This window comes from Aythya marila, assembly GCF_965140915.1.
Source record: "Aythya marila genome assembly, chromosome: 9".
In the NCBI taxonomy this organism is placed as follows: Eukaryota; Metazoa; Chordata; class Aves; order Anseriformes; family Anatidae; genus Aythya; species Aythya marila.
This window is the reverse complement of record NC_139050.1, coordinates 9,780,033-9,804,438: the sequence shown is the minus strand read 5'-3', so window position 1 is coordinate 9,804,438 and position 24,406 is coordinate 9,780,033. Positions and strand designations below refer to the sequence as shown.

Sequence of the window (24,406 nt, the reverse complement as noted above, 5' to 3'; positions counted from 1 at the left end):
TTTTTAAATGGCTCCTAGCACAGATGCAGAAAAGGGAAAAGAATTTCTCTTTTGCTAAATAAATGTTCAGCAGCAACAGCATATAGGACAACACCCTGTAGCTTCAAAAAAGTGAGTGGTGCTGACCAGTGTGACATGGAAAAGTGTTTAGCAAAACAAGGCTTATCTGTGACTGCTACGAAGCCGCTTGTTTTTAAATCTTGGTAACCTGACTCTCACACTTTTAAGCAGCAACCCAGTTAAGAAACATTGCACCTTCCCCCATTTTACCTCCTGCAGCTTGATCTCATCTGGCTGGAGGATGCTAAGGACCCCGCTGCTCCGGATCTCCGGAAGATCCTGCCATAAGTTGAACCTGGAGTTGGAGTTCCTCAGCAAATTGATTTGTGGCGCAACTTTGTTCTCGGTCGTACTTGTAGGTTCTGTTTCAGACGGGGTTTCCTCACTGGGTGAACTCTCCTCTGGGTCTGTCTGTGAGTCCTGCAGTCGTCTGGTTTCGATCTCCTGGCGTGTAGATTTATCTCGATATTCCTGATACAGGAGCCCTAGGAGGCAATGTAACAAGTCTGAGAGGTTACAGTGAACAAAAGAGTAGCAGCGTATGGTGGGAACGGGTATTTGTTTGGCATTAGTTCACCTCAGGAAAGCCATGCATGGCGTTTCTGTTTCAAACAGGACTGGCAACCCTAAATGGAGACCATTTCTACATCTACAGTGTTGCTAACAATGATGTGTTAGCACAAAACACGTAGTAACAGTCAGATGAATCCATCTGGTTACTTGCCAGGCTTTTAAATGTTTCTTTAAGGCCTTCATATTCTCTGTAATATTATGATGTTACAAGCTGTATAAATTGAAACATGTGTGTTGAAAAGTAACACTGCATCCATTGAAACTACTTTAAAGGATCAATTTGATGGCTATGAAAATCCTTAAGGAGGAAATGCTGGGCTGCTGTGAAGGCATTACACAAGGGAATGGTGGGGACTGTTAGTTGTTTGTTTTGGTATTGACTGTGTGGTTAGCATTGGACATATTGCTTAATTTCTTTCTCTTTTAATTCTCAGTTTCTGTGACAATTGGAGATATTAATTTAATGCTTCAAAGTTGCCTGAATGCCACAGCACCAGAGAAAAGGCTATGACTTTGCACGATCTTGCTGCACATCGCTCACACGAGGTGTCTTCCGTGTTTCATTTACTAACTTCAGCAGCAGATGAAATTGCACAGAATTTGCCCCTATTCCTGATTTCAGCTGACAGCACCAAACAGGTAGGAATCCTGAAGTTCCCTGGCCATCTATAGAAGGTCCTGCCTCTCTCCTAAGGCAGGCAATAAGTGCAGGAGGCACTTGTCCCATATCTCTTTCTAAGCCATCTGTAGGGCCCAGAATGTTAATTGTTTGAATATAAAATGTTATTTACAAGATACGAGAAGACAGGAGAGCAAGAGCCTAGTCTGAGTCAATCTCCTCACTTACCAAAGCTGATGAAATACATTTCAGATCATCTCCCTTGATTTATACTTGAATCTTAGAAACGTAAAATGAAGAAAGATAAAAGTCCTTGATATTAAAAATAATAATATTAACCCCCCCCAAAAAAAAAAGAAAAAAAAAAAAAGTAATTTATTTTGTCTGAATCATTAGGGATTAAAATCCATCTGGTCAATTGTAGTCATGAATCTGTATCTCAAAGCAGATTCCACATGTAATAAGGTGAGAGACAACTGGGTCAGGAGTTTGTCTAGGGAGGGCAGAACTGTAGCTGTCACTGCCTAATAAATCTCTGGACCAGTTTTCACGAGGCTCTGCACCAGTCACTGCTAAAAACTCTTCTAGAAATATGCTGGGCGAAAAGTGCAGGCACAAGGACAGCAGAGCTGCAGTCTGTGAGTATATCCTGTTAGCTGTTCTCCCTGGAAAGGCGCTCAATGCTGGATTAAAATAGCAGTAAGGGTAGCTGTGCCTAGGAAACCATACAGTCTTCTGCTAGCTTCCTACACGATAACTGAAGAGAGGAGACTTCCCCTGAAGTTTTGCATCCTGCTGCTACTTATATAATTTCTCTCTGCGTCAACTAGGCTTATATGGCTTTCCTAAGCATTTCTGCCTGTTAATCAGCACCAGTGAGGGTGCTGAGCATGCGTCAGGCTGGAAAGGCTCCTTGAGGAATGGAGCGGGGAGCCTGCCGAATCGGAGCAGCTTTCAGCAGCGCTGCTCTGTAAGCTCAGCCAGTGCTCAAAGGCTCTGGTGCAGTAGGGCACTGGGTACCTGCTGGCCTACCGACCTGCACACCAGAGTAGGCCAGGCTGGGAAATAACACCCCGAAGCAGTATGGCCAGTGCGTGGCTCAAGGGAAAACATGCTGAGAAACTGGAGCACGATCTATCTATTTTATTCATACCGGAGATAATTACATTTGCAGGATCTGATCATTGCGCTGGTGGGTCTGTCCTGCAAGTCAGAGGCAATTAAGGACATTTTGTATTTGTGTGAGGGTGATTTAGTCTCCCTTGTGCAGATCTGGAGAGCAGCCCTTTACAGAAGATCCTTGAGACATTTTCTTCCCTTGCTTTTAAGGAAACAATATCCAGACAATGAAACTTGATTTTGTTTCCAGGTTCCCCGTCTGACACATCAGAGAGACCTACACAGCCTTCAGCTGCAGGCGATGCAAGTGCAGACACGGGGAGACCTGACTGACTAAAGTTATCTGCCTGCCAGAACTCGTTTGGAAATGCCACCAAGATAACACATTTTAAGGAGGGAGCTGAGGAGAGACTGGCTGAAGGTCTTCCACAGACAGCAATATTAGGAAGAAACAGAAAGGTGGTATCAGCAGAAAGACAAAAGACAGGTTTAGGTAGAATAAGGGTAGGAGGAAACAGAGAGGGTTGTGCTAGCAAGGACGTAAGATTTCCTTGCAGTCTTGGTGTGAAAGGTACATCTGTATGTTGGCAAGGAGGTTATGACTGGGAAAGAAAAGGCTTAGCTGATTTTACCTGCAACATTTTCAGAGAGACCTGGAGAAACCAAGCAAAAGCCTGCTCTCAGTGGAGCAGGAGATGGTTATGGCACAGGACAGGTAGTACGACAGACGCAAGGTGAGGGAACAGGATCTCAACATGTTGAAAGGAGAGCGATAAATTTGGGAACCAACCGACTGAGTACGCAGAAAGAAGCTGAGAACAGTAGTTGAACACGACACTGAACATATGATAATTTAGTAAATGCCTATGTTTAGTAAGCGAGCAAGTATAGAATGTCAGAGACCAGTAAAAGCTCTGTCTGTTCCTTAACGTCCCAGCCATCGCTGCTGTCAGCTGGTTAAAGGCTAGCCATGTGCTCAGAGCATGGGTTTGGTGCTGCCTGTTGACTTTAAGTGCTTAAGCTTATGAAACTGTTCTTCGTAAGGGATGTTTACATAGTTTCTAAGTATTATATTAGACTTTTCCTATCATGTTTATTCTATTTCATTTTGCTGTCAGTCTCCCTTCCTGGATCCCTTGCAAACTGGGAGGGGAATTCCAAAACTCGTTACTAACTGGGGAAAATGCTCGCCTTAGAGAGTGATCTTAAAGTAAACACTATTACACTGAAAGCTATGTAAAATCTCAGGAGGTCCAGAGACATTTTTTTCTGAAATTCTCTGCTCCAGTTTCAGGCAAAAAGTCCATTAGTGCCTCAAAGGCAGGAGGAAAGAAAGGGAGCGAGTGTGCTCCAGCCACTTAAAATGACCTCTTTCCTGAAGATTAGGGTAGCATCTCTGGCTGTCAAAACCCCGTCTCCTTCCATCAAGGCACAAAAGACCTGTTTGCAATTAAACAGACGCGTGTAGTGCTATCACACAGCATCCTTCTGATATACAGCACAAAAATATATATATGAATATAGCAACTAGGTTGCTTTGAAGTCCTGCTGGCTTTAGTATTTTATCATGCCTCTTAGCAGCACAGTCTCAGTAAAATGAGGACATGCTGGCACGTTTGCCTTGGGAGATTAGTACCTATGCAGCCACAAGTAAGTAACACGTCTGGCAACATGCAGCCAGATCGGTCAGCTCTCTTCCACAAAGTCCAGCACTCATCTACCTTGCCTAGGGACAGGGCCCTGTCCCTGTCCCAGCGGCACTCCAAGAATCAGCCTTGCCACCATGACCTGACAGCAAACTGCAGCTGCTTTCCTCTCCCAGTGACAGCTCAAGAAGCCTCCTCTCTCCCCCGGGGGGATGAGAATTGCTGCTCGTAAGAATATCTATCGGATTTTGCCAGGCGAAGCGCTACGTCCCCGCTCTCTACATTCGAGGATCTTGCGCTATCATTTCCAGAAATTAAACTGAACCCTTTAAAAAGAAAGCTTCTACCTTCCCAACGCAAAAACTGCTTCGGGATGGGGCTAATTTTGCCGTTGCCCAAATCTCTCTGGGGAATGTCACAGCTCCGATGTGGGAAACCAAGAACCGAGCAGTGAAGGTCCTCTCCGCATACCACAGAAAGGAGTCTGGTTGCACACCACAAAAATACCACAACAGAGAAAGCACGGCAATCCTCTCCTCCACAGCCTGCCCAGATAACCTCAACTCTGCCTCTGCAAAGCGACCCCAAGAAACTCAGCTTGGAAACCCGATGTGCTCCTCGGCAGCAGCGCGTGCCCATGGCCAACAGCTCCCTCAGCACGGCCCCTGCAGGGCTGCCAGCCCCGTGATTGCCTCCTGCACCTTTCCAGGCACTCAAAACCAGCTCCTAGCAGCAGGTCCGGCCGCAGCCTCGCTGACTTGAGCACTCCAGAAAGCCCTCCTGGCTGAGGAGCAGACCCAAAGCTCGGCACCACAGCGTGGCTGCGGCCAGCCCGGGGCTCGCCTCGCCCTCACCGGGGCCGCTCCGCTCCTCGCTGGGCTTCGTGCCCGGCTGGGGTTGGGGTTTTTGTGTTTTGTTTTGTTTTGTTTTTTTTTTTTGGGGGGGGGAGAGGCCGCTCGACGGCTCCTTACCGATGTGCTCGATCAGGTTCCTCCACGAGTCGGCCGTCATGGGGTGGGCGGGCGGCGGCACCTGGGCGGCGGCGGCGGGGCTCTCCTCAGCGGGGGGCTCCCTGTGGGACGCGGGGCAGCCTCAGGCGGGGCGCTCGGAGGGAAGGGGGGGGCAGGAGGGGGAAGGCGGCCCCTCCGCGCCCCCCGCCGTGCCCTGGCTCCCCGCCTCCCTCCCCTCGCTCACCTGCCGGAGTCGTCCTGGTCGAGGGCGCAGGCGGCGCTGAGCGCCGCGGCCAGCAGCTCCATGGCCGGCGGCGGCAGGCGGCTGCCGAGAGGCTCCGGCTCCGGCTCCAGCGGCGGCGCGGGGCTGGGGGAGCCCGGGCGGTTGCCACGGTAACGGGGGTAGGAAGGCAGCAGCCTGCGCGGCGCCGAGAGAGGGGAGCTGCGGCCGCCCCCGGGGCGCCCCCGCAGCCCCCCGGCGGCCTGGCAGCGCCCGAGCCCCCCCGCAGCCTCTCCCCTGACCCCCGCGGAGAGCCCTCGGAGCCTCTCCTCACAGCCCCCCCCCAAGCGTTCCCCGGGGCTCTTCGCCCCCAGATCCCCTCGGAGCCCCCCGAAATCCCCTCAGAACCCCCCCCCCTCCCGGAGGCTCCCTCTCCAAAATCCCCTCAGCCCCCCCCGCCCCGTTCTCCCCCCAGCCTCCCCTCGGAGCCCCCCGTCGGGCTTCCCCAAGCCCCTCCAGAGCTCCCCCCCAGCCCCTCGCGGCCGCTCTCCGCCTTCCCAAATCCTTCCCGAGCCTCTCAGATCCCCCTCAGCCTTCCCCGGGTCCCTGCCGAGACCCCTCAGGGCTCCCCGAGCCCCCCGCGGAGCCCGTCGGGTTCCCGGCACCCGGCTCCCTCAGAGCCCCCCGGAGCCCCTCAGAGCTCCCGCCCGACCCCCGCAGCCCCCCGCGTACCTCAGAGCCCCCCCCCCCCCGCCTCGGACCCTCCTGGAGCCTCCAAAACGCTTTCGAAGCCCCCCCCAGCCCCCCCAGAGCTCCCGCACTGCCCCTCAGAGCCGCCCTCAGCCCCCCGTGCCCAGCCCGCAGAGACCTCCCCGGCCCCGGCCCCCAGCTCCGCTCCCGCGCAGGTCCCTCCTCCGCCGGGAGGCTGCCTGCCTCCTCCCCGAGGGCCCCCCCAAAAGGCGACAGTCCCTGCCCCAAAGACCCCCCACGTTCGCAGGCACCCCGACCTCCATCCCCCCCTCCCCGCTCTCCTGCAGGGAGGCTCCTTCCTCAGAAGCAGGGGAGCCCCTTCTCCATCCCTCCCTCCCTCCTCGGCAGGCACCCCACAGACCCCACACACCCCACAGACCCCACAGATCCCCCTGCCCCAGCCTTTCTCCTCCAAGGGCGACCACCCCACGCCCGAGGGGGCCCTGCCTGGCACTGACCTCTCTCTCCCCCTCCGCCTATGTGCGCCTGGCGGCAGCTTCGAGGGAGAAGAGGGGGTGGGCGAGGGGGGCTTTCCTGAACTGCTTCCAGAGCTGGTGCATATGGTGCATTTCTTCTCCGGGAATGAAACCCCGAGATGGAGGAAGGAATGTAACTCAGAAACTCAGCCTAATCCCTCCTGCCAGTGCTGCTCCCCTGGTTACCCCCCAGGATTGACCATTATCCTCCTCGCGTCTTCCCGCAGGGTTCTGCACCCGTTCGGTCATTTCCCCCGTCTCCCTCTCCTTAGCGTCGCTACTTCCATGAGGATGTATTTTCTCGTTTAGGCAGTAAGTATCTCAGTACTCAATGATCTATCTCTGTCTTCGTTCAGGTAATTGTTTTTCTGCCTCAGGGATAAATCCTCTTGAGCTCCACGGTGCGGTTACACCCGCAGATCGGTTCGTGTGCTCATGGGCTTGTTGGGTGCAGCTCTTCCCTGCACGTTAGTAACCCCCAGCAAAAAAACGTCATCTGCACCACACTGCGATCGAGGAGTTAACAGTCAGAAAATGCTCGGCTATTCCTCACATTCACTTTCTCCCCGTTGCATAAATAAACACGCTTTATTCTGTACGTACTAATGTAATTTATGCAACGACATAAAATCCCTGCGTCAGTCTGTATATGTAAAATGGCTTTGCTTTTATCGTTTTTATATTGCATTTGCTAAATGATATATCAGGATAGCTTCTAACCAGCACATGACTATACATTCAGAAAAACTCCCTTGGCTTACATGAACTAGATCTCGACCTAGCACACTAGAAGAGCTCAGTCCCTAAGTTGTTTAGAGGCAGAAGGGGAGAGAAAAAGAAATGTCTGTGAGGGAACTGAGGGTTGAGATTAGGCTCTCAGTTCAGCCCTGGACTGGGAGGTCGGAAGGACCAGATCACTGATGGGAAAATGTGGGGTCTTGTCAGCGTGAGGATGGGCGCTGGAGCCTGCTTTGCCACTTACAGAGGAGGAGGACAGACAGGGGGAGGTGTGTGGTGATTGTCAGCAGGTAGATGGTCAGTATGGCACGAAAATGGGTTATCAGCCAGTAAATACCAGGGCTGGGCAGCATGGAGAGGCAGATGACTGAGGAGGCAGCCAAAACCTCGTTGAAGGGATAAGTGAGCAGAGACTGTCTGAAACTCTGGGTAATGATTGATGTTTTGGTGGCTTGCTGACAGGGAATGTTGTCAGGGGTTTTAGTAAGTGGGTGGGATGCTAAAAAGCTTCTTTCTTTGAAGAGGGGAGGAAGGGCATTAATGGTACTGAGCACCTTTGTTATTTTGAATGTTGGAAATGCAGAGATGCTGTTTGCTAAAGAGGACCAAGTGCGTTGAGTTCTCCCGAGTATGCAAAGAGAATTCAGTGCATAAGCTCTTACTGTCACTGCTAGAATGAATACATATCTAAATATAACTTTAGGGTGTATCTACAAAAAAAAAAAAAAAAAAAAAAAAAAAAAGTTTCAGAAATATGCATTAAGAGGCTAACAACTTCTAACCCCTCACACAGCTTCACTCTCAACAGTTAAGTCTATTACAAATTGGAATGTCTTTTTAGAAAAAGCATCTGGGTCATGGTTTGAAAAACATTCAAAAATAGAAAGCATCTTCTCAGGATCCCATAACTGTTAAGTAACTTGATCCTGCCCGTCTTTCTTTTTTCTTCAAATTTTCCAAAACAATTTCACCTTTGGTCTAGATGAAAACCTGGAAAATGTCGCTAAAAGTAATAATGATAATAAAAATGTTGGAAGCTATGGGGAGGTGAGAATACCAGCTGAGAGTGAAATGCCCCCTGTGGCCATGGGAAGACACAGCTTGTATTTTTGTATCTCGGAAATCTGTTCCGCTGTGTAGCAATGACTAATAGACTACTTTTCCTTCCTTTAGAACTTTTATTTCTTAATTGTAATGTGGTCTTTCAAAAATCTTGCTATTTCTTTCTCTCCAGGCTCATAGCACAGCCTCATACTTCACGCTGATGTACAGAGACCATCCATAAAGTGAACAAGTGCCTGAGAAATACTTTTTCTCCCAAGTGAGGTGATAGAGTGCTCCCAGAGCTCTGGGACTGGAGTGAAAAAAAAAATAATAATAAAAAATTACTTAGCAAGAAGGAGATATTTTTGTCCTTCAAACATTACTGAGATTTTCTAAAGCTTGCTTTTCTGTTTGGGGACAAAACAGCAAGCTTTCCAAATTTGTCATGAAAAATGAAGAAAAGCAAACAAGTGATTCCCTCACAGAGGTCTGGAGGCTGGTATGTTCATCCTAGGGGTGGGAGATCCAAGTCGGAGTCACTGCTGTGTCGCTCCTTCACATGCCACTTGCTACTGCCTGTCCAGGGCAGATCAGTCTCTGCTCCTGGAGCTGCTCTGCTCTCTCTGCTCCCTGGGACAGGTGCTTGAACCTGACCAAACCTTCCAGGGGAATCCCCTAGTTGCCAGACACCACTTTAAGTCAGTTAATAATGGACTATTACTGCTAAGTAGAATAGCTCCAGCTTAGCTGCCTCCTTCTCCCTCTCTTCTTCCACAATTGCCAGTGCAACTTAGGCTGATCTACCTGCTCAATGCCACTCTTCACTTGACTCCCTGAGGCAGATTTCTGCCTCCAATTTAAGCCAGAGCTCATGCTCCTCTCATTCTTGGTGAGCTGGTTTGGTCACCTAAACCGGTGGAAGGTTGTTATTTTTTTTCTTAGAACTAGCTTTGTGTGTGACCACTGAATTGTCTCACTACAGGGTCAGCTCAAGGCAAGTGCCAACACAGCGGAGGTGGCAGATGTGCAGATGCACGTCACGACTGTGGCTGTGCCACCTTGGATCATCTTAAGCTGCTTGTGAAACTGCCGGCTTAGGCAGAAGTCCCTTCTCCACCTGATCTTAAACATCCAGGTAGGTGTTAGGAAGAGGTTTTCTTGTCTTTCTCATTGTATCAACAACTATTTTGTTCTGTAACCTAAAAAGCTTTCCCCTGTATCATCAAAATCAGTAAAATCTCATGATTATTTTGGCTTTCTGACAAAAATCCTTGTATTTCATACTAAAATGTCCTGAATGGTTGTAGGGGAAGAGAAAGAATCTGACCGTTTGAACAACAGACATTAAAGCAAATAGCTAAAAACCCTACCTCAGCACCACACGAGTGGTGCTGCGTGTGCTGTGCTCTTGTTGGTGACAGAAGTATTGCAACACCATGACAAACTACAGCCTAGTTTTCTCTCAGGAATTCTTAAGTTCCCAAAGCACGCAGGCACTGGAAATTATCCTTATGGCCTCGTAACGATGGTCATGCTCTGGTGACGTGGAGAATGACCACGGTTCAGTTCCCAGTGGGTGAAAGAGAGTGGCTTTGAACTTGCATACATTCTGCAAGGGAAGAGGAGGGATTGTGGGGTTGCAGACCACTTCCAGCTTTGCTGTAGTGCTGCTGGAAAAGATTTTAAATACTGGCTGACCTCGTCCATGGCTGCATTAAAAATGTGAAAATTGGTATGAGTTTGTAATTAGTTTATTTATATAATTACCTCACTTAAGTTATGCTTGGGGGAAGAATTTCCAATCTTGGCCTGTACATTCATGTTCCAGTTATTCTGAAAAATGATTAACCATTTCAATTAAATTTTCTTATGTCCATCTAAATTCAATAGCAATCCTTAGGATATAGGTATGCAAAGAGCTTGTTTTCAAACTATGTTGAAATGCATATTTTTAATGTTCTATTAATGCTGTTTTCAGAAATTAGACCTCCTCTTTCAGAAACTAAAAAGAGAAGATGCAGGCCAGCGGATCTTATTCATGAAAAATTCCCCAAACCCTTCTAGTCAGTGGGAGTTTCACACCAAGAAAGGCCACAAGATGAGGTAAGAAGCCCTGTTTTAATCTGAGCAAACCAAATTTACAGGGAAGTGTGAAGTTAGTAATACATTTGAATAATGTTATACCTAGTCAAGTATATTTTCATACTTCAGGTTCATTCAGGTTCTTTCTGCTCACGTGTGTTTTTTTTAGTAGTGTTTTTGACAACGGGTGTCTCAATGTAATTTTAATTCCTGTTTTTTTGACATTTTACTGGGAGATAAGTGGAACTCCTCATCCCTAGTATTTTTAGATTGTAAAGGCCAAAGGCACATCTGTTCTCCTGAACCTCCTTTTCACCAAAAAAGTGTTTTCACCAAAATACCTTAATTAAATCCATTGGGACTGGCAGTCTTACTGATAACTAAAAATGTTCAGAACTTCCTATTATGGGATCTTTACATTTAGGTGCTTCTAATGTTTTGATGCTCCTTATCAATAGGACTACTTACTTGTTGACGGTCTGTCATAGACCACTTATATTTTATTTTTTAAAAAGGCTCATCGATTTCTTAGGCTTAGGAAAATGTTGTTGGATGCTTATTAAAAGAAAACCAGAAGCCTGTTGTTTTATCCTTGGAGAAGCTTTGGTTTCTGTTGAAATATGGGTTGAAATTTGGGGTTTGCCAGGCTTCATCTTTGCCTGACCTGTGAAAATCCATGGAAATTGTAGGCCATTTTGCACTCTGTGCAATACACAAAAAAACGGAGACTTAGATTTTAGCATCTAAAATCCCCTGAGCTGCTGTCCATGGGGAAAACATATGCTCTGTCCAGACATGAGAAACACATTTCTAATACTTCAGCTGTAGAAATGACCTGGTACAGTGCTAGGCACTGTGAGTAAAGGCCATTTCTGCTGTATCCTCAGTGATCCTCACACTGGGTCCAGGCAGCACAATGAGGAAACCAGTTGACGGAAAGGCAGAGGGAGGAGGACCCAAGCATGCAGAGAGAGGAGCCTACTTCTGCACCAGGAGAGTGCTATGAAGAGAGGAATTGCCCACAGCTGGGTGCTTCAGGAGGGGGGATGAGAGACTACGACTGTGTGAGGGGCCCCATTGGCAGCAAAGGGAAGAGGTGACTGTCAGAAATACATTTCATAAGCAGAAGGTAACTCCTCGAGTATGGTATAAGACCTCTTGCAACACAGGTCCCAGCCTCTCTAGAGGCTTTCTGGTTAAATCAGTCTATATAAGCAGTGCCCTCTGCTGCCCAGGACAAATAGTGCTGTGCTGTGGGAAGCTAACCCAAATTTACACAAGCGTCTTTCAGTGCTACTCTATTTTACATAGACAGTGTTTCTTTCTGATATATGTGTTTGCGTGAATTCAATCACAATAGACTCCCTCTCTCTGCTGAAGGTGACTGCTTGTATTCACAATCATAGTGCTTCTCTTCTATTAGCTCAGATCAAACATAATCCACTGATTTTAGATGATCCTGATTTCTCTGCATTGGAGGTTTCATAACCAGCCTAAAGAAGCAGATTGCTCTGCACTGTTAAATCAGTGACCTTGCAGTGAGCTTTGCAACATGAAATTTCACATTGAGTTTCTTCTCTAGTGTATCTACTGGCCCATGATGAATATGTATCATGTCTAGCATCTGACCCTCCATCTGACACTGGGAAATGGTAGGTGAATAATATAACCCTGCTGCTAAAATGTCTGTGTTGTATTAGAAATGAAGTGAAGTCAGCATCCTGATAGCTGATAATATAGGGCAGATCACGACTGGTGGATCTCCGTTCTCGGGTTTGAAATGAATGATTGGCTGGTCTCTGTGGGAGCTGCTTTCAGCTGAGGCTGACAGTTGTGGATGGACACCCTGGATGGATGTTTTTCTGTGATCTCAATCTGCACAATTGTTGCTGCTACGAAGCTGGAAGGACTGATCACAGTGGGAACGAGCAGCTTTTGTTGAATTTAGTTCCTTCCAGTCCTTTGGCTTTGGTTGTGCTGAAGAACGGAAGTTGTGCTAGAAGCTCAGCACTGAAATGTGCAGAGCAAGTCAGCCGAGTAGTTGGGAAGTGGCTCATTGTGCTCGAGGTTTGGGTGTTTGTGCTATGTGGAGGGAGCCACACAGCACAAACACACAAATCACCCAAATCACAAACACCCAAAAACACCAGGATCTTGTGGAGAACTCTAGAGCGTTTAGGGGGAGCTGGGGGCTGCACAGGAGAAAGGTCATGGGAAAAAAGTCATCTGAGAACAGGTAGGCATAAAAGTGCTTTTAAGAAGTGTCTTGTGGAGGGTGCATGGCAGATTTTGGAGCACCAGCAACGTTTGAGGCCAGCTTGAAAAACTGCAAGCTTTGTTTTTCAGTGTCTAAGATCAACGAGCTGTTCTGCTATTCTCACAGCTTGGAATGACACCTAGACTCAAGTCACTGGTGGGTTTGAAGGAGTCTGTAGTGCTCCTCCTTATTCAGTGTTAAAGTCCATATCCCATCTGAGCTCAGTTCTGAGAAATATTCCCTTTCCTGTGCCAGTGACTACGTTCTCCAGTTGTGTTCACTTCTTGTCCTAAATTATGTAGCAAGGGTGCATGTGAAGTGACGTCCCTGTCTGTGAACACATTTATGCCAGACCTGCTGGCTGCCTTCACGCTAGGAGAAGGGATTGTGCCTGCCCAGCCCTCCATTCATCCAGTTGCTGTAGAGACGCTGCTGAATGTGAAGAGATTTGGCAGCGATGCCCCACCTGCCCTCGTCCCTGCAGTGATTTGCTGCTGAGAACCCCAGGTTCTGCTCAGAGGTGCCCATACTCTCCTTTCTGCAAACTCTCTTCTGCTTTCAGAAGAACTCTCTGCTGAGAGGTACTTGTTGTGGTTCTGGGAGTGATTAAATGCATTTCTTGAGATCAGTGATAATATTTTGGATGTCTTACCTGCACAATGGACTGCTTTCCCCTGTAGAAGGGGGAGGACAGCAGTTATTGCAAATAATGGCAAGATCCTTAGGATCCTGCAGGCTTTTCACAATGCAAATTTCTAGTGGCTCTCTTACAAATTACAGCTGATCTTTCAGAGAAAGGGGAAGAAGGACAGGGGCTCAGTTTGAGCTGGAACTCTGGTTTCATTCTCTGTCAAATTTCTCTGCTCAGCTGCACGAGGCGATGCCACTCAGCAGTGCTGCCTGCTTTTAGCAGACACGACTTAGAACTCGTACTGACCTGTCAAGCTCTGCGCACAGCAGCCTCTTTGATAAAGACTGACTCCCAGCGCAGGCTCATTGTTTCCAGCTCCAGGGAGAACCAGGATGTGTGTGTTTCAGAGCTGCCTAAGTTGCAGTGTCAGGATGTCAGAGGCTGACAGCGATGATTATGCCGCGAGGAGAGGAAGACAGATGGCTGTGACATCTCAGCAGACTGTAACTGTCTAGTTTCATATGCTCAGTTTAATGCCAAAGGGCAATCAATTTCAGCCAGGGCAATTAATTTATTTATATCCAACTTGTCAGTTTGGCTAATTCCTTCACTGGAGTCCTCTTTGTGCGTTACACCAACACAGCTGGGGTCAGCCCCTAGGACCACGCGGTGCGGTGTAATGCCCACACCCTTAGAGGGCAAGTGTTCAGTGCTTTCAGTTTGGTTTTCTGTTGTACGGGTAGGGACCACCTCACAGTTATACACACAAGAGATAAGGAACTGGAGAGGGATTTGGGGAGAATACATGACTGAGGTATTAGAAAATGTAAGGCTAGGTAGCTGCTTATCTTTCTGCCTTGCTGCAGTGGGCAAGAGAGCAGGAGTGTGGGTAAACTTCTTGTCTGTGTGCAGAGCAGCCTGCCCTGCAACACACAGCACTTCTAAGACAGGGCAGATGAGATTTTCACTTTGGATGCAAATCCTGCACCCATCTGTTGGTTGTGTTTGGACCTGCCTGTCGTTTGCTTTCAGCGTGGAGTCCATCAGGCTCCCCTGGCCCTGCACTATGTTGGTGATGGGATCGGGGCCTTTTGCTGAACCTCAGTCACTGAGGGGTTTAGGCCTCACTGAAGACCTCCTTTGGCCACCAGTTCTTGAAAGTAAACAGCAAACACAATATCAAAATGCTTTAGAAAACAACTTTGTATCTACTTCTGCAGATACAAAAACCTGTTTTCTGCATGGGGTTGTGTAACAAGCTTCAGGAGAGCCCTCTGGGAATGCTGCAAATGGGGTCATCCTTACATTGGGATGTTCTGTAAGGAAATGCTTGCAGGCTCTTGTTATTTTCTCAACAAGCTTCTTAAGGTAGCCTGTCCTCTTTGCTCTGGGTTATCCTACATCACGTTCCCCTTTTTGCAACCTTCCCTGCTGTCTACTTGTTCTCCCTCACTTCTCCATCTTTTTCTCCAAGCGCGTGCTGCTAAGATCCGTTTTACCACAAACCCAGCGCTATATGATATAGATCACCAAGACTGAGAACTGTGCTACAAGTCAGGGTGAGCAGGCATGGATTAGTAGCTACAGCTTAGTCCAGCTGTTCTTCAAAACCAAGCACTTTTGCTCTGACACCACTCCGTGTTCTTCTGCGGAAGCACAGTGAATACCCTACGTGTGCGCTCCTTACCTTTGGATCAACAGTTCTTCTAAAGATGTCTTATCAGGGGCTTCTGGAGACGGCGATCCCTTATGAGACAAAACATCCAGATTCAGGGGCTCTTTGACAGGCTCATTGTTTCGGAGTGACCCTGTGACATGAGAGAAAGTCAAGAGGGTGTTAAAATCAATGCGTTTATGAGGGCTGTCTTCACTGGTACTGACTGTGGAGGTTTGGTTCCACCAAAGGCAATGGGAAGACCACAGACACAAAGAGCTACATTTTAGTGTGGATTTTCGAGCAAGATTTAAGTATCATTAGCTTGCATACTGCATGATTGCATGGCACTGCCACAGCTGCAAACACAAGCAAGAAGAGGGGAAGGTAGATGTACTCCACCAGTTCTCCTGTTTGCAAGTTGCTCTTGAACTCGGGCCCCCACAGCAGTGGTTTTTGGTGCAATTTAAGGAGGAAAGGTTTAGCTGCGTGTGCCAGTACATGCTAATATTTGTTTCCCGAGTCAGGTCTTCATTACTGCTCTGCTTTCAGGCACACAGTAGAAGTTTAGTTTACTGGATAAATCAAGGCTAGATTTGGGTGAGACAGGAGCTTTACTTTTAATTGCTTCTCCACTTTCCCTCAGATGAACCTCCAGCCCTTTCCCAGGGAGCCAATGTTGTGTTAAGTCCATGGCTTACTACTGCAGTACTTGGCAGGAGGGGATGCGTCTCACTTTTCAAATGAAACCTCCTGTTGTTTGAGGCCTGCTGATAAATGGCCTTGTTGGTTTTTATTAGAAATATTTTGGTCTAAGTCATAATTCTGTTTGCATTTCAAACTGGTGACAGCACAGTCAGGTCAACACTAAATGAAGCTGGTTTCTGACACACCCTTTGAATCAGTGCTATGGATTTTCAGATTGAAGGGGTGAAATCCAGACCTTTTAAACTCCCTAAAAAAGTGCCAAGGGCTTACGAAATGCTAGCTCGAGTTATTCTCTTTGCCTTTTGAATAGTTTAAGCATTCAAGCCTCCTGTCAGAGGAGATTGCTTAAAAAAACACAGACTCTTTTTCTAATTAAAGGAAAGCATCTATTATACTTCACAGCTCCTAGGCTATAAGCCAAAGCTAGGCTGGTGCAAAGGGAGCCTATACAAAAGCCTTTCTCTCTGCTGGATTTATATGCTTTAAAATTATTATATATATATATTTTGTGTGTGCTCTCATTTCTTGAGTCTTTATTTCTCCCCTTTGGTATCCTACCCTGTATTTTCCCCTGCACCTTTCCCTGTCTTCCTTTCTTCTTTCCTTCCCCTCTCCTCCCCTCCCCTCAAATCCTAGGCAAAAAGAGAACAGGTTAACATCTGAGATTGAGTCAAACTCTTGGATAGCTGCTGTTCAAATGGGTTTGAAGTCAAGATAAAAGAGCTCACCCATCCCTTGTTTCCATGCACGTCAGCAAATGCTGTCAGAAGAAGTTCCTGCTACAAATGAGGCTGGTGTAAAAGCCCCCGCTGTCCAGTTTCTGGGAGAGGGGATGGAGTCAGTGGAGCAGAGGGAGAAGGCTGCTTACACAATACTAGCTGAATTCAAAAGCTGGACTTGCTACAGGCATAGTGGAGAAAGAGCTATTGCTCAGAGCCCAGGTCCTGGCGTGTGGACTGGAGAAAAGAACCGTTCCCAGTGTGTCCTGCTGAACAGCTGCAGATATGGAAGAAAAAGCCCTGTTTGGAACAGATCCGTTTTCACACCGAGAGGGAGTGTGCGGGAGAGAAGCGCAGGTCAGCTGCTGTGGATGCTCTAGTGAGCTGCTAAGAGAGAAGCCTTTCTTCTAGCTTGTCCTTCCTCAATGACACTGGCTAGACAGAAGGGATGTCCTTCTGGCTGTTGTCCCAGTGCCGGGACGCTGCAGATGCACAAAGAAGCTGCGTCCTTCTGTGCTGGTCCTGCTGCAGGGGCACCTGCTGCTAGGAGGGAAGAGGGCCTCCTCAGCAGCCGCTGGGTGCCGTGATGCCCGGCGGTCAGGAGGGAGGGCAGGTCTCCTCTCTGCTGCCCTTGCAGCAGCGCTCTGGGAAAGCAGGGAGAGGACGGCTCTGCTCTGGTCCTGCTGCTGCACTGGCAGGGCGGAGGGCAGGTCTGCTCTGGCATCAGCAAGGCGCCGTTTATCCACAAACCTCATCGACAACAGTAGCAGAATATTAAACAGGAGCTCTTTGCTTTGCTGCTGTCTGCTTGGAAACTTGGAGAAGGGAGGGAACTTTCCTTCTGTCCATGCCACAAGGCTGAATGGGCCTTTATTCTGCTGAAATAGCATGGCTCCCTTGGCCAGGCAGGCAGGAGACACCTATTTTCTTGGGGACATTTCCCAGGCCTCTTTTATTTTGGGGTGGAGGATGTCTGTTGTTTTCTTAGAGAACTGGGTTTGCTTTCAGGAGCTGACGTGGTGTGCTTTATTACTACTGCATAACAAAGTAATAGCCTTTGGTGGCTTGCATAGCTCTCAGACGTCAGGAATATTGTTATGTCATTTTGACTCATGCAGCTAGCCAAAGTTCAGAGTCCAGTGGGTTGTTTATTAGATTATAATCTGAAGATAGAATAAGGTATCTTCACTGCACCCCCTTTTATTTACAAGGAGTGTTATAAAATTCAGTTTCTCTGAACACCTAGGAGATCAAGCAGAGTGCATTTTCTGTGTTCACAGCTCCAGGTCTTGCTCATCTACCATTTGAATTAAAACCACTCTCAGTTTTTTCTTGCAGCCTGGTTTCCAACGCTTCGGAGCATGTTGAGATAGCTCCTTTCCTGGCTCTCTCTGCAGCTTCTCCTGTCTTTCTCTTGTTTCTTTCACAGACAGCTGCTCAGACAGTGTGCCAGCTCAGTGAAAGTCTAGCCTTGCAGTCATGCTCTGTACTCTTCGTACTCAGAGAAAGCCTTTTAGCCAACTTCTTCAACTTATACTCAAGCCACACCTCAGTGCATGCATGCTCTGGGTAGTATTTCTGTTATTTCAGCCTCCTGGCTCAAAGGGAGCTCAAGTGTTGCTGAGAGCTGTTTTCAGTGTGCGATGGCATCAGTTTTCACAGAAGTCTTGCTCCCCTCTTTGCAATTTCCACAGGCTTGGCCCCTACGTGTAGTGCTTTGCCTTTGCTGGCTATTTCCTCCATATGCCACTCAGCGTGCCATACACTTACTTGCACAGATTCCACTTTTTCAATATATCCTTTCTGTATTCTGACGGAGTTCCTACTCTTTTGACAGCTTCTTTCCCTGTTTGAATTATTGCTCCCTGAGAGAGCAGGGGAATGGCAGAGCAGAGTTGCAGATTTGTTTAGATTCTCCACCATGAAGCTTGTTTAACCACCCAAGTGTTTTGCATTTCCAGGCTGAGCAAAGCAGGTTGGCACAGAGGGATGCTAACATGCCAGTCAGGGATGCTCTATAGTGTGCTGACCACTGGGTCTGCTCTCTGTTTTCCCTGTCCCTTTCCTAACCTCCCTGGTTCCTACAGCTCTGATCTCACTGCAGAAGGAAGTGTGATGTTTTTTGGGGTACTCACCTGCAGCATGCCCCCCACGCATTGCCTCTCTCGTAGTCTTTCTCTTCGATCTGCTCGGCAGCCTCATGGACCGATAGTACCTGGAATTTCTTTGAATGGCAATGTAATGTGTGTGCAAGTTCCCCTCGTGGGTGGCTGGGTTAGCACCTTCTGACTCTTCCTCACCGTCAGAGACCGAAGCCAGCTCTGTCAGCACCTGCTGGGAAGCAGCCGGCTGGTGCCCACCAGCAGAGAACCTGCTGGAGGCTTCTCCCCCGAGCCCATCCATGGCTCCCAGAGCTCGTCTCTATAGCAACCGAGAGGATGGATCAGCAGCAGAGCAGCCGAAGACAGGTAACGTCCATAGCTCCATCAGCTTTACCTCAGTTAGAGCTGGAGACCAAAAAACAGGACAAATCAGGAAAAGAGAGGAAAAAGTTCTAGTTAGGCCAGAGGTTGCAGTGCTGCATCTATTTAGGGTAACGGGGACTTCCCTGGATTTTTTTTTCTGAGATCATTGTGAGGAAGGAGACCATCCCACACCTTACAAGCCTTATTCTAAAGTCCTGAACTTTGCTTTTACATGTTCATCCTGTCATGACACATTCAGAAGTCAGTGGAAAAATGACTGTATTTGTTCCACTGATGACCACACCTTTTGGCCTCTTGGGAGCAGCAGATCACTAGTCCGTTTAGAGTGGGTTCTGGTAATGGCCATGTTCTTGGTTCTGAGGGTGAAAATGTTTTGGAATACAAAGTAAAACCTGAAGAGATAGCTCTGTTAAACTGTGTGCTCTGTGTGTACCACTTCACTGTAACAGAAGCAGGAATGCCTTTTACAGGGCTAGGTGGCTTCCTAACGCTTATTAATACTCACTCCTGCAGTATGGTTATGTGAGGAAACATCTTTAACCACTGTGAAGGCAGAAGAGAAAAGATAAGGCAGCAACGGAGAGCATGCAGATGTTATTTTATTTCCCAAAGCTGCCCTCATATGCCAGCGTTCCCCCTCAGTGACATGTGGACGTCCACACAGGGGTCCTGCTGCACACTGTTGCTGCATGGCCTCTGCCAGCACTCTCAGGCATTTCTAGGAGACAGACCTCTACAGCAGCAACACTGCAGGTGGACCTTCCCAAGAGTGGGTAAAATAGGAGCTGATTAATTAAGCATTTGTTGCTGGCTGTGTCTCGTTGACTTTTTACAGCTACTGAAGCCTTTCTAAGTACATACATGATTTTGTGAGGGCTGGGGCTAACATAAATAGTAGAAAGAGATGCTGTATAGGAAATGTGAATATAAGATTTGCAGTTCACTGAGAGAAGGGCATAAACTTGTGTTATAGATTAACAATTTTTGTTTCAATAAGTTCTATCAAAGGTTTATAACATCACAAAATAGCCAACGTACAAGGTACTCCAGAAGGTATCTTCTATACCATCTCAGCTTTTGTTTTGGCTCTTCTGCAATCTCCGTGAACCCATGTATGCCACACTCTTTTTTCTTTCTTGCCCCCGGGGCTGCTCCAAGTGGTAAATTGGGATATAATCTGCAAATCCTCTGCTTTCCATAATTATGGAGGGCCCCATGTTTTATCCTTACAAAGGACAGGCCACAATCTGAACTCATGCACTGGGCCTGAGCTGTTCTGTTTCCTGGCTCCACAGATGAGAAAGTCTGCTTTTTCCTTTCACAACCTGAACCACAGCATGCAGCTCTTAGCTGCTAAATTTGGGTTGTAATTTCAATTCAAAGCCCCAGTTTCAAAGACTTTGGAACAGTTTGGAGCTGGTGGTTGCTCTGGGACTGTTTCCAGTGTTACTGGAAGCGTATGAAGGGCCTGTTTGTTGGTTGTGGTGTTAAGTTTGGTTTGTAAATTACTCTGAGGTACAGAGATTCACTAAGTCTGTTTCTGTTGCTGTGGCTCAGTAGAACAGCAAAAAAAAAAAAAAAAAACAGCTGCTGTTGCGGACAGCTTGAAAAGATAGAAGAGGCTATTTCTTTTCCCTTGCCTTTCTGACTGTGCTTCTTCCTGTCCCAAAACTGGCGCCTCAAAGGCCCGATCCTTGCAACTGTAATGGAAACATTTCAGTTAACTGGACCACAACTAATACTGCACACGGAATCTCTCCTAAACCTAAATGGTAACAACCACATATTTTTCATTCACTTTTCTTCCATCACCTGCCCAAGGACATGGATCTGTAACAACCTCCTCTATATCAAAGTTATCAAAGTTCCCATATGATCAAAGGGCATGGAGAGAGTGCTTCTGCCAGAGAAGGACCTTTCTGTGGGACTCAGTGAAACTCCCTCAGCTGGGCTGCCCAAAGAGATTAGTAGCACCATCCAACCAGCATAGTTATCTCTGTCAGAATACTTTTTTTTTTTTTTTTTGGCTATCAGAGGAATGAAGAGGGCCTGTCCTGAACAGCTGGCTTACTGTCAGGCTTCCAAACAGTCCCTCATGAACAAGATGTGAACAGAAGTGAACGTGGCAGTGGAGGAGGGAAAGACTTCCTTGATTTCTAGGAGGGGCAGAGGTGAGGGGAGATATGTTTATTGCCGTGGCTGTACAGAATGTGTATAGTTTTACTTTCTTTAATTAAGAGTTCAAGAAGAGAATGTATTTATGAAGGCAATTTTTCCAATTACAAAATTGATACTCTAAGAAATTATTTAGAAGTCATTTACTGATATGTCAGTCAAAAAGTCCTGGCTTGCAATTGCTTTAGGAGTGAGGCATGAGTTTCAAGGATATAATCAAATGTAGTATTATATTATTCTGGTATCTGTCAAGCTATTCAGTGGCAGAGAACGAATGATTCAAGCAGGTGTGGACTACAACCATCCCTGTCTGAATGCTTGTAGTTAATTTTTGAAGAAGGAATTTGCCTCTGATAGTCACAGGTAGCTGAGTGTCAGGTCTTGCAACAGGAATAACCCATCCCGAGTACATGAGAGCACGTCTAGCTGCAGTGTCACCACCTACCTGGTTTTTCTTTGCAAGCAAACTTTCTGCCCATAGTTCAAGAAGACCAAAGTAGCAGTCTGTAGAGAAAAAGGATGCAGAGCAAAGACAGATGACAACAGTAAAAAAGCAGCAAGTAATGCACATGTAGCAACATTAGAGATATGCCTTTTGACTCACACATAACTCAGCCTCCAGGAATTTGACTGTACAGAGATGTTATTTGCCAATGTAAAAAAAAAAAAAAAAAAAAAAAAAAATTACCAGTAAATAACAAAAAATTGTTGTTGTACGAGAACTTGGGGATGTTAGTGTAGGCCTGGATGCATGGGTGTGGGAGGGAAACAGGGCCCCACTGCTGCTCCTGAGAGGGTGGGACCGAATCTACTTCAAGGCATGGTCTGGCTGGGGATGTCAGCCACTGGCTGCTGGTCCAGGCTGCACCAAGAGAATGGGCAGACAGGAATTCAAAGGGTATTGGGTGTGTCAAAAGAGCAACTCCTTTTAATCAGTTATATCTAATGAACGATAACAATGTTTTTAGTAGCAGGAGCTGCACCCTGGAAGCTGATATTGCGGCTCTGGAGGCCTGCGTGTATTTCGAACGCGTTTAGTCTTCGAGATTTGGTCCGAGTGTGCCTGGAGCGAGAGCGGTGGCCGATCTCCTCTCCCTGTTTGCTCAGCCCATGGCGTGCCAGGCGGGCGCAGCCGCACGAGCCACAGCAGGGCCAGGCCATGTGGCTGGATGCTGGTGCCAGCTGGGGTGCCACCGGCAGCAGGGGAGCTGCTGGGGCTGGCTGCCTGGGCTGCTGCTGAAGCAGGAGGGCAGCCAGCGGCGTCCCTGCTGCTGAGCAGAGCCACCTGCTCCACGCGCCCTGACCCCTCGTCAGCAGTGGTTTTCTGATCAGCACAGCGGCTGGATCGCAGCCCTTTTGCTGCCCCTGGTAATTTGCCTCCCCAGGTAATCATCTGTTTTTAAAATAAGGTGAAGTCTGTTGTCTGGCTGAAAAGTTGTAAGTACTGTGCATAGTATATGCTTAGTTTATGCCTAATGATTCTGAAATGAAAAATGCTTCATCTGCCAGTGCTCTACAGTGCTGCTGCCTAGACTGGAAAGGTAATGAAGATTGCTTCATTAGTACTAGAGACTGAAGTCTCCAGCTACGCAATGCAGGGATGTTTTGAAACAGGAACTTGCAAGTATGAGTACAACTTGACTGTATGGTTATATATATAGGTACGTACAGTCACAGAGGATGAATTGCCTTTATCTGATTGTCTAACGTATTCCTACCGCCAGTGCAGGAATACAAGATGAGAGTATTCATGTGTCTGAGTGACCACACAAAAAACGCCAGGATTGTGTCAGACCAGAAGGAAGGCAGGTGCTTTTAGCCCAGAGGGCAATGAACCCCTACAATGAATTACCTGGTGGTGTGTTAGTTTTGCCATGACCTTAAATCCTGACATGAAGACTGGATGCCCTTTTAAATTACATATAGCTCAAAGTTTGGGCTCAATGCAGAATTTATTGTCTTGGCTGTAGGGGTTTTATGCTGTAGAAGATCAGAAGGCCGTATCATCTTTTCTTCTTTTTTACATGTTCACACTGTCTGAAGCTTAAGCCCTATTAATGACCTCATCTGGAAGGTTTTGCACATTGAATGTACAGATGCAGCTTTCATGTCCATTTGATGAATCAGATGGAGCTCTTTTAGGACAGTCTTCCACCCCTCAGAGTGCACACGGCTTCCTTAATATTTGTTCTTTAAATACAGACTAAGTATACATGCAGATGTTTATTTTGCCACGTCATATTGGTGTCTTTCTGAAATGTTTTAATTATTTTGAAAGACTTCTGCAAACTGAAAACAACCCTCTGCTTCCCACCACCATCAGTCCCCCATTAAATCCTTGCTCTTGTATTAGACATTGATTTTTTTTCCTCTTCCTCTACTTCAAGAGGAGTGGAATGTCATCTCTAGATTATTTCGCTGTGCATCATAATGAGGCTAAAACGGGGATGGGGCACAGTCCAAAATCCAGCAGCAAGCCTTACTCATGCGCTGCCGTTCTCGCTCACGTGGGTGCCGATCCCTTAAGGAGTGCCACATGCGGGTGGGCCCCACTGAAGGCACTGGGGCTCCACACAGGCTCAGGCCTGCGTTTGCATTGGGAGATATTTCTGTCTGAGTCAGGGGAATAGTAACACCCACAGACTCAGCCCTAGGCTCTGGCAGATTTAGCTCTCAGCAGATGTAGCTATGAATTCATTTAGCCTCATCAGTGGCTGAAGCTAATGCACAGACTTTAAACTGGTGCGAGTGAGGCACTCTCACGTGGCCTGCTGAGCCACCCCTGCTCCAAGGGAACGAACTTCCAGCAGAAGGACGCATAGGCAGCTGGGCATGGTAATACCCTAACCAGCCACAGCTAAAGCCATCAGGGTCCTGAGCTGCATGGCTATGCATGTATTTATGTTTTCATAGTCACTGGTTGGGATAACCCTCCTTGGAACTGTTAACAATCCCAACTCTTTCTTTCAGATGGCTGCCAGAGACAGTTAAGCACATGTCCCCGTCCAAAGCAAAGGTACATGACATTTCACAAAAGAATTTGAACTATTTAGGTGCAAGGCCAAAGTATTATTTGATTAAAGCATGGGGGTGGAGAAACCAGGAGGAGCATGGGAACAGACTGACCAGAAAGTGAGAGACAGATCAAATTGGATAGCAGAAGCCAGAGAAAACTAGACAATAAGTTCGGGAATGTTAGCTGAAGGAATATTGAATTATTTGACCCTATATGTTTCCAGAAAACAAATACTTATTTTGTAAATAAGACTGAATTCTACCACCAGTCCTAACAGAATCAAACTACAAGCACCCAGATTTTGAGGTAGTCTTTCAGGTGAAAAGTGAAACAGAATGGTTTTGTTGCCATGAGTTAGTGATGGTACCTTATTTATAGCAAGCAAACCAAGAGAGAATTATGCAGTTCATTACACGCTTGTGACAATAAAACCTTTATGTCTTGCACATATGTTACAGAGAACCTGTTTTAGAAACACTTCGA

The 24,406-nt window shown here is 47.2% G+C and overlaps 2 protein-coding genes across 4 annotated transcripts in view; one reads left to right on the top strand and one right to left on the bottom strand.

The window, feature by feature from the left end:
- NGEF (neuronal guanine nucleotide exchange factor) overlaps positions 1-24,406 on the bottom strand; it is a 50,114-nt gene that overhangs the window by 20,914 nt on the left and 4,794 nt on the right. The window contains exons 2-7 of one of the 3 annotated variants that reach the window (XM_082766993.1): positions 21,353-21,411; positions 18,382-18,753; positions 14,853-14,973; positions 5,212-5,334; positions 4,989-5,089; positions 271-545 (exon numbers count right to left, since the gene is read on the bottom strand). In XM_082766993.1, coding sequence (XP_082623119.1) covers positions 271-545; positions 4,989-5,089; positions 5,212-5,334; positions 14,853-14,973; positions 18,382-18,649 — 888 coding nt within the window. In that variant the 5' untranslated portion in view covers positions 18,650-18,753; positions 21,353-21,411. Of the gene's footprint in view, positions 1-270; positions 546-4,988; positions 5,090-5,211; positions 5,386-14,852; positions 14,974-18,381; positions 18,754-21,352; positions 21,412-24,406 lie in introns of all 3 variants that reach the window. The other 2 variants (XM_082766991.1, XM_082766992.1) reach the window with 2 other exon arrangements.
- Positions 10,047-24,406, top strand: part of NEU2 (neuraminidase 2) — a 32,757-nt gene continuing 18,397 nt past the window's right edge. The window contains exon 1 of the mRNA XM_082766994.1: positions 10,047-10,298. Within this exon, the coding sequence (XP_082623120.1) occupies positions 10,234-10,298 (65 nt within the window). The 5' untranslated portion in view covers positions 10,047-10,233. The remainder of the gene's footprint in view (positions 10,299-24,406) is intronic.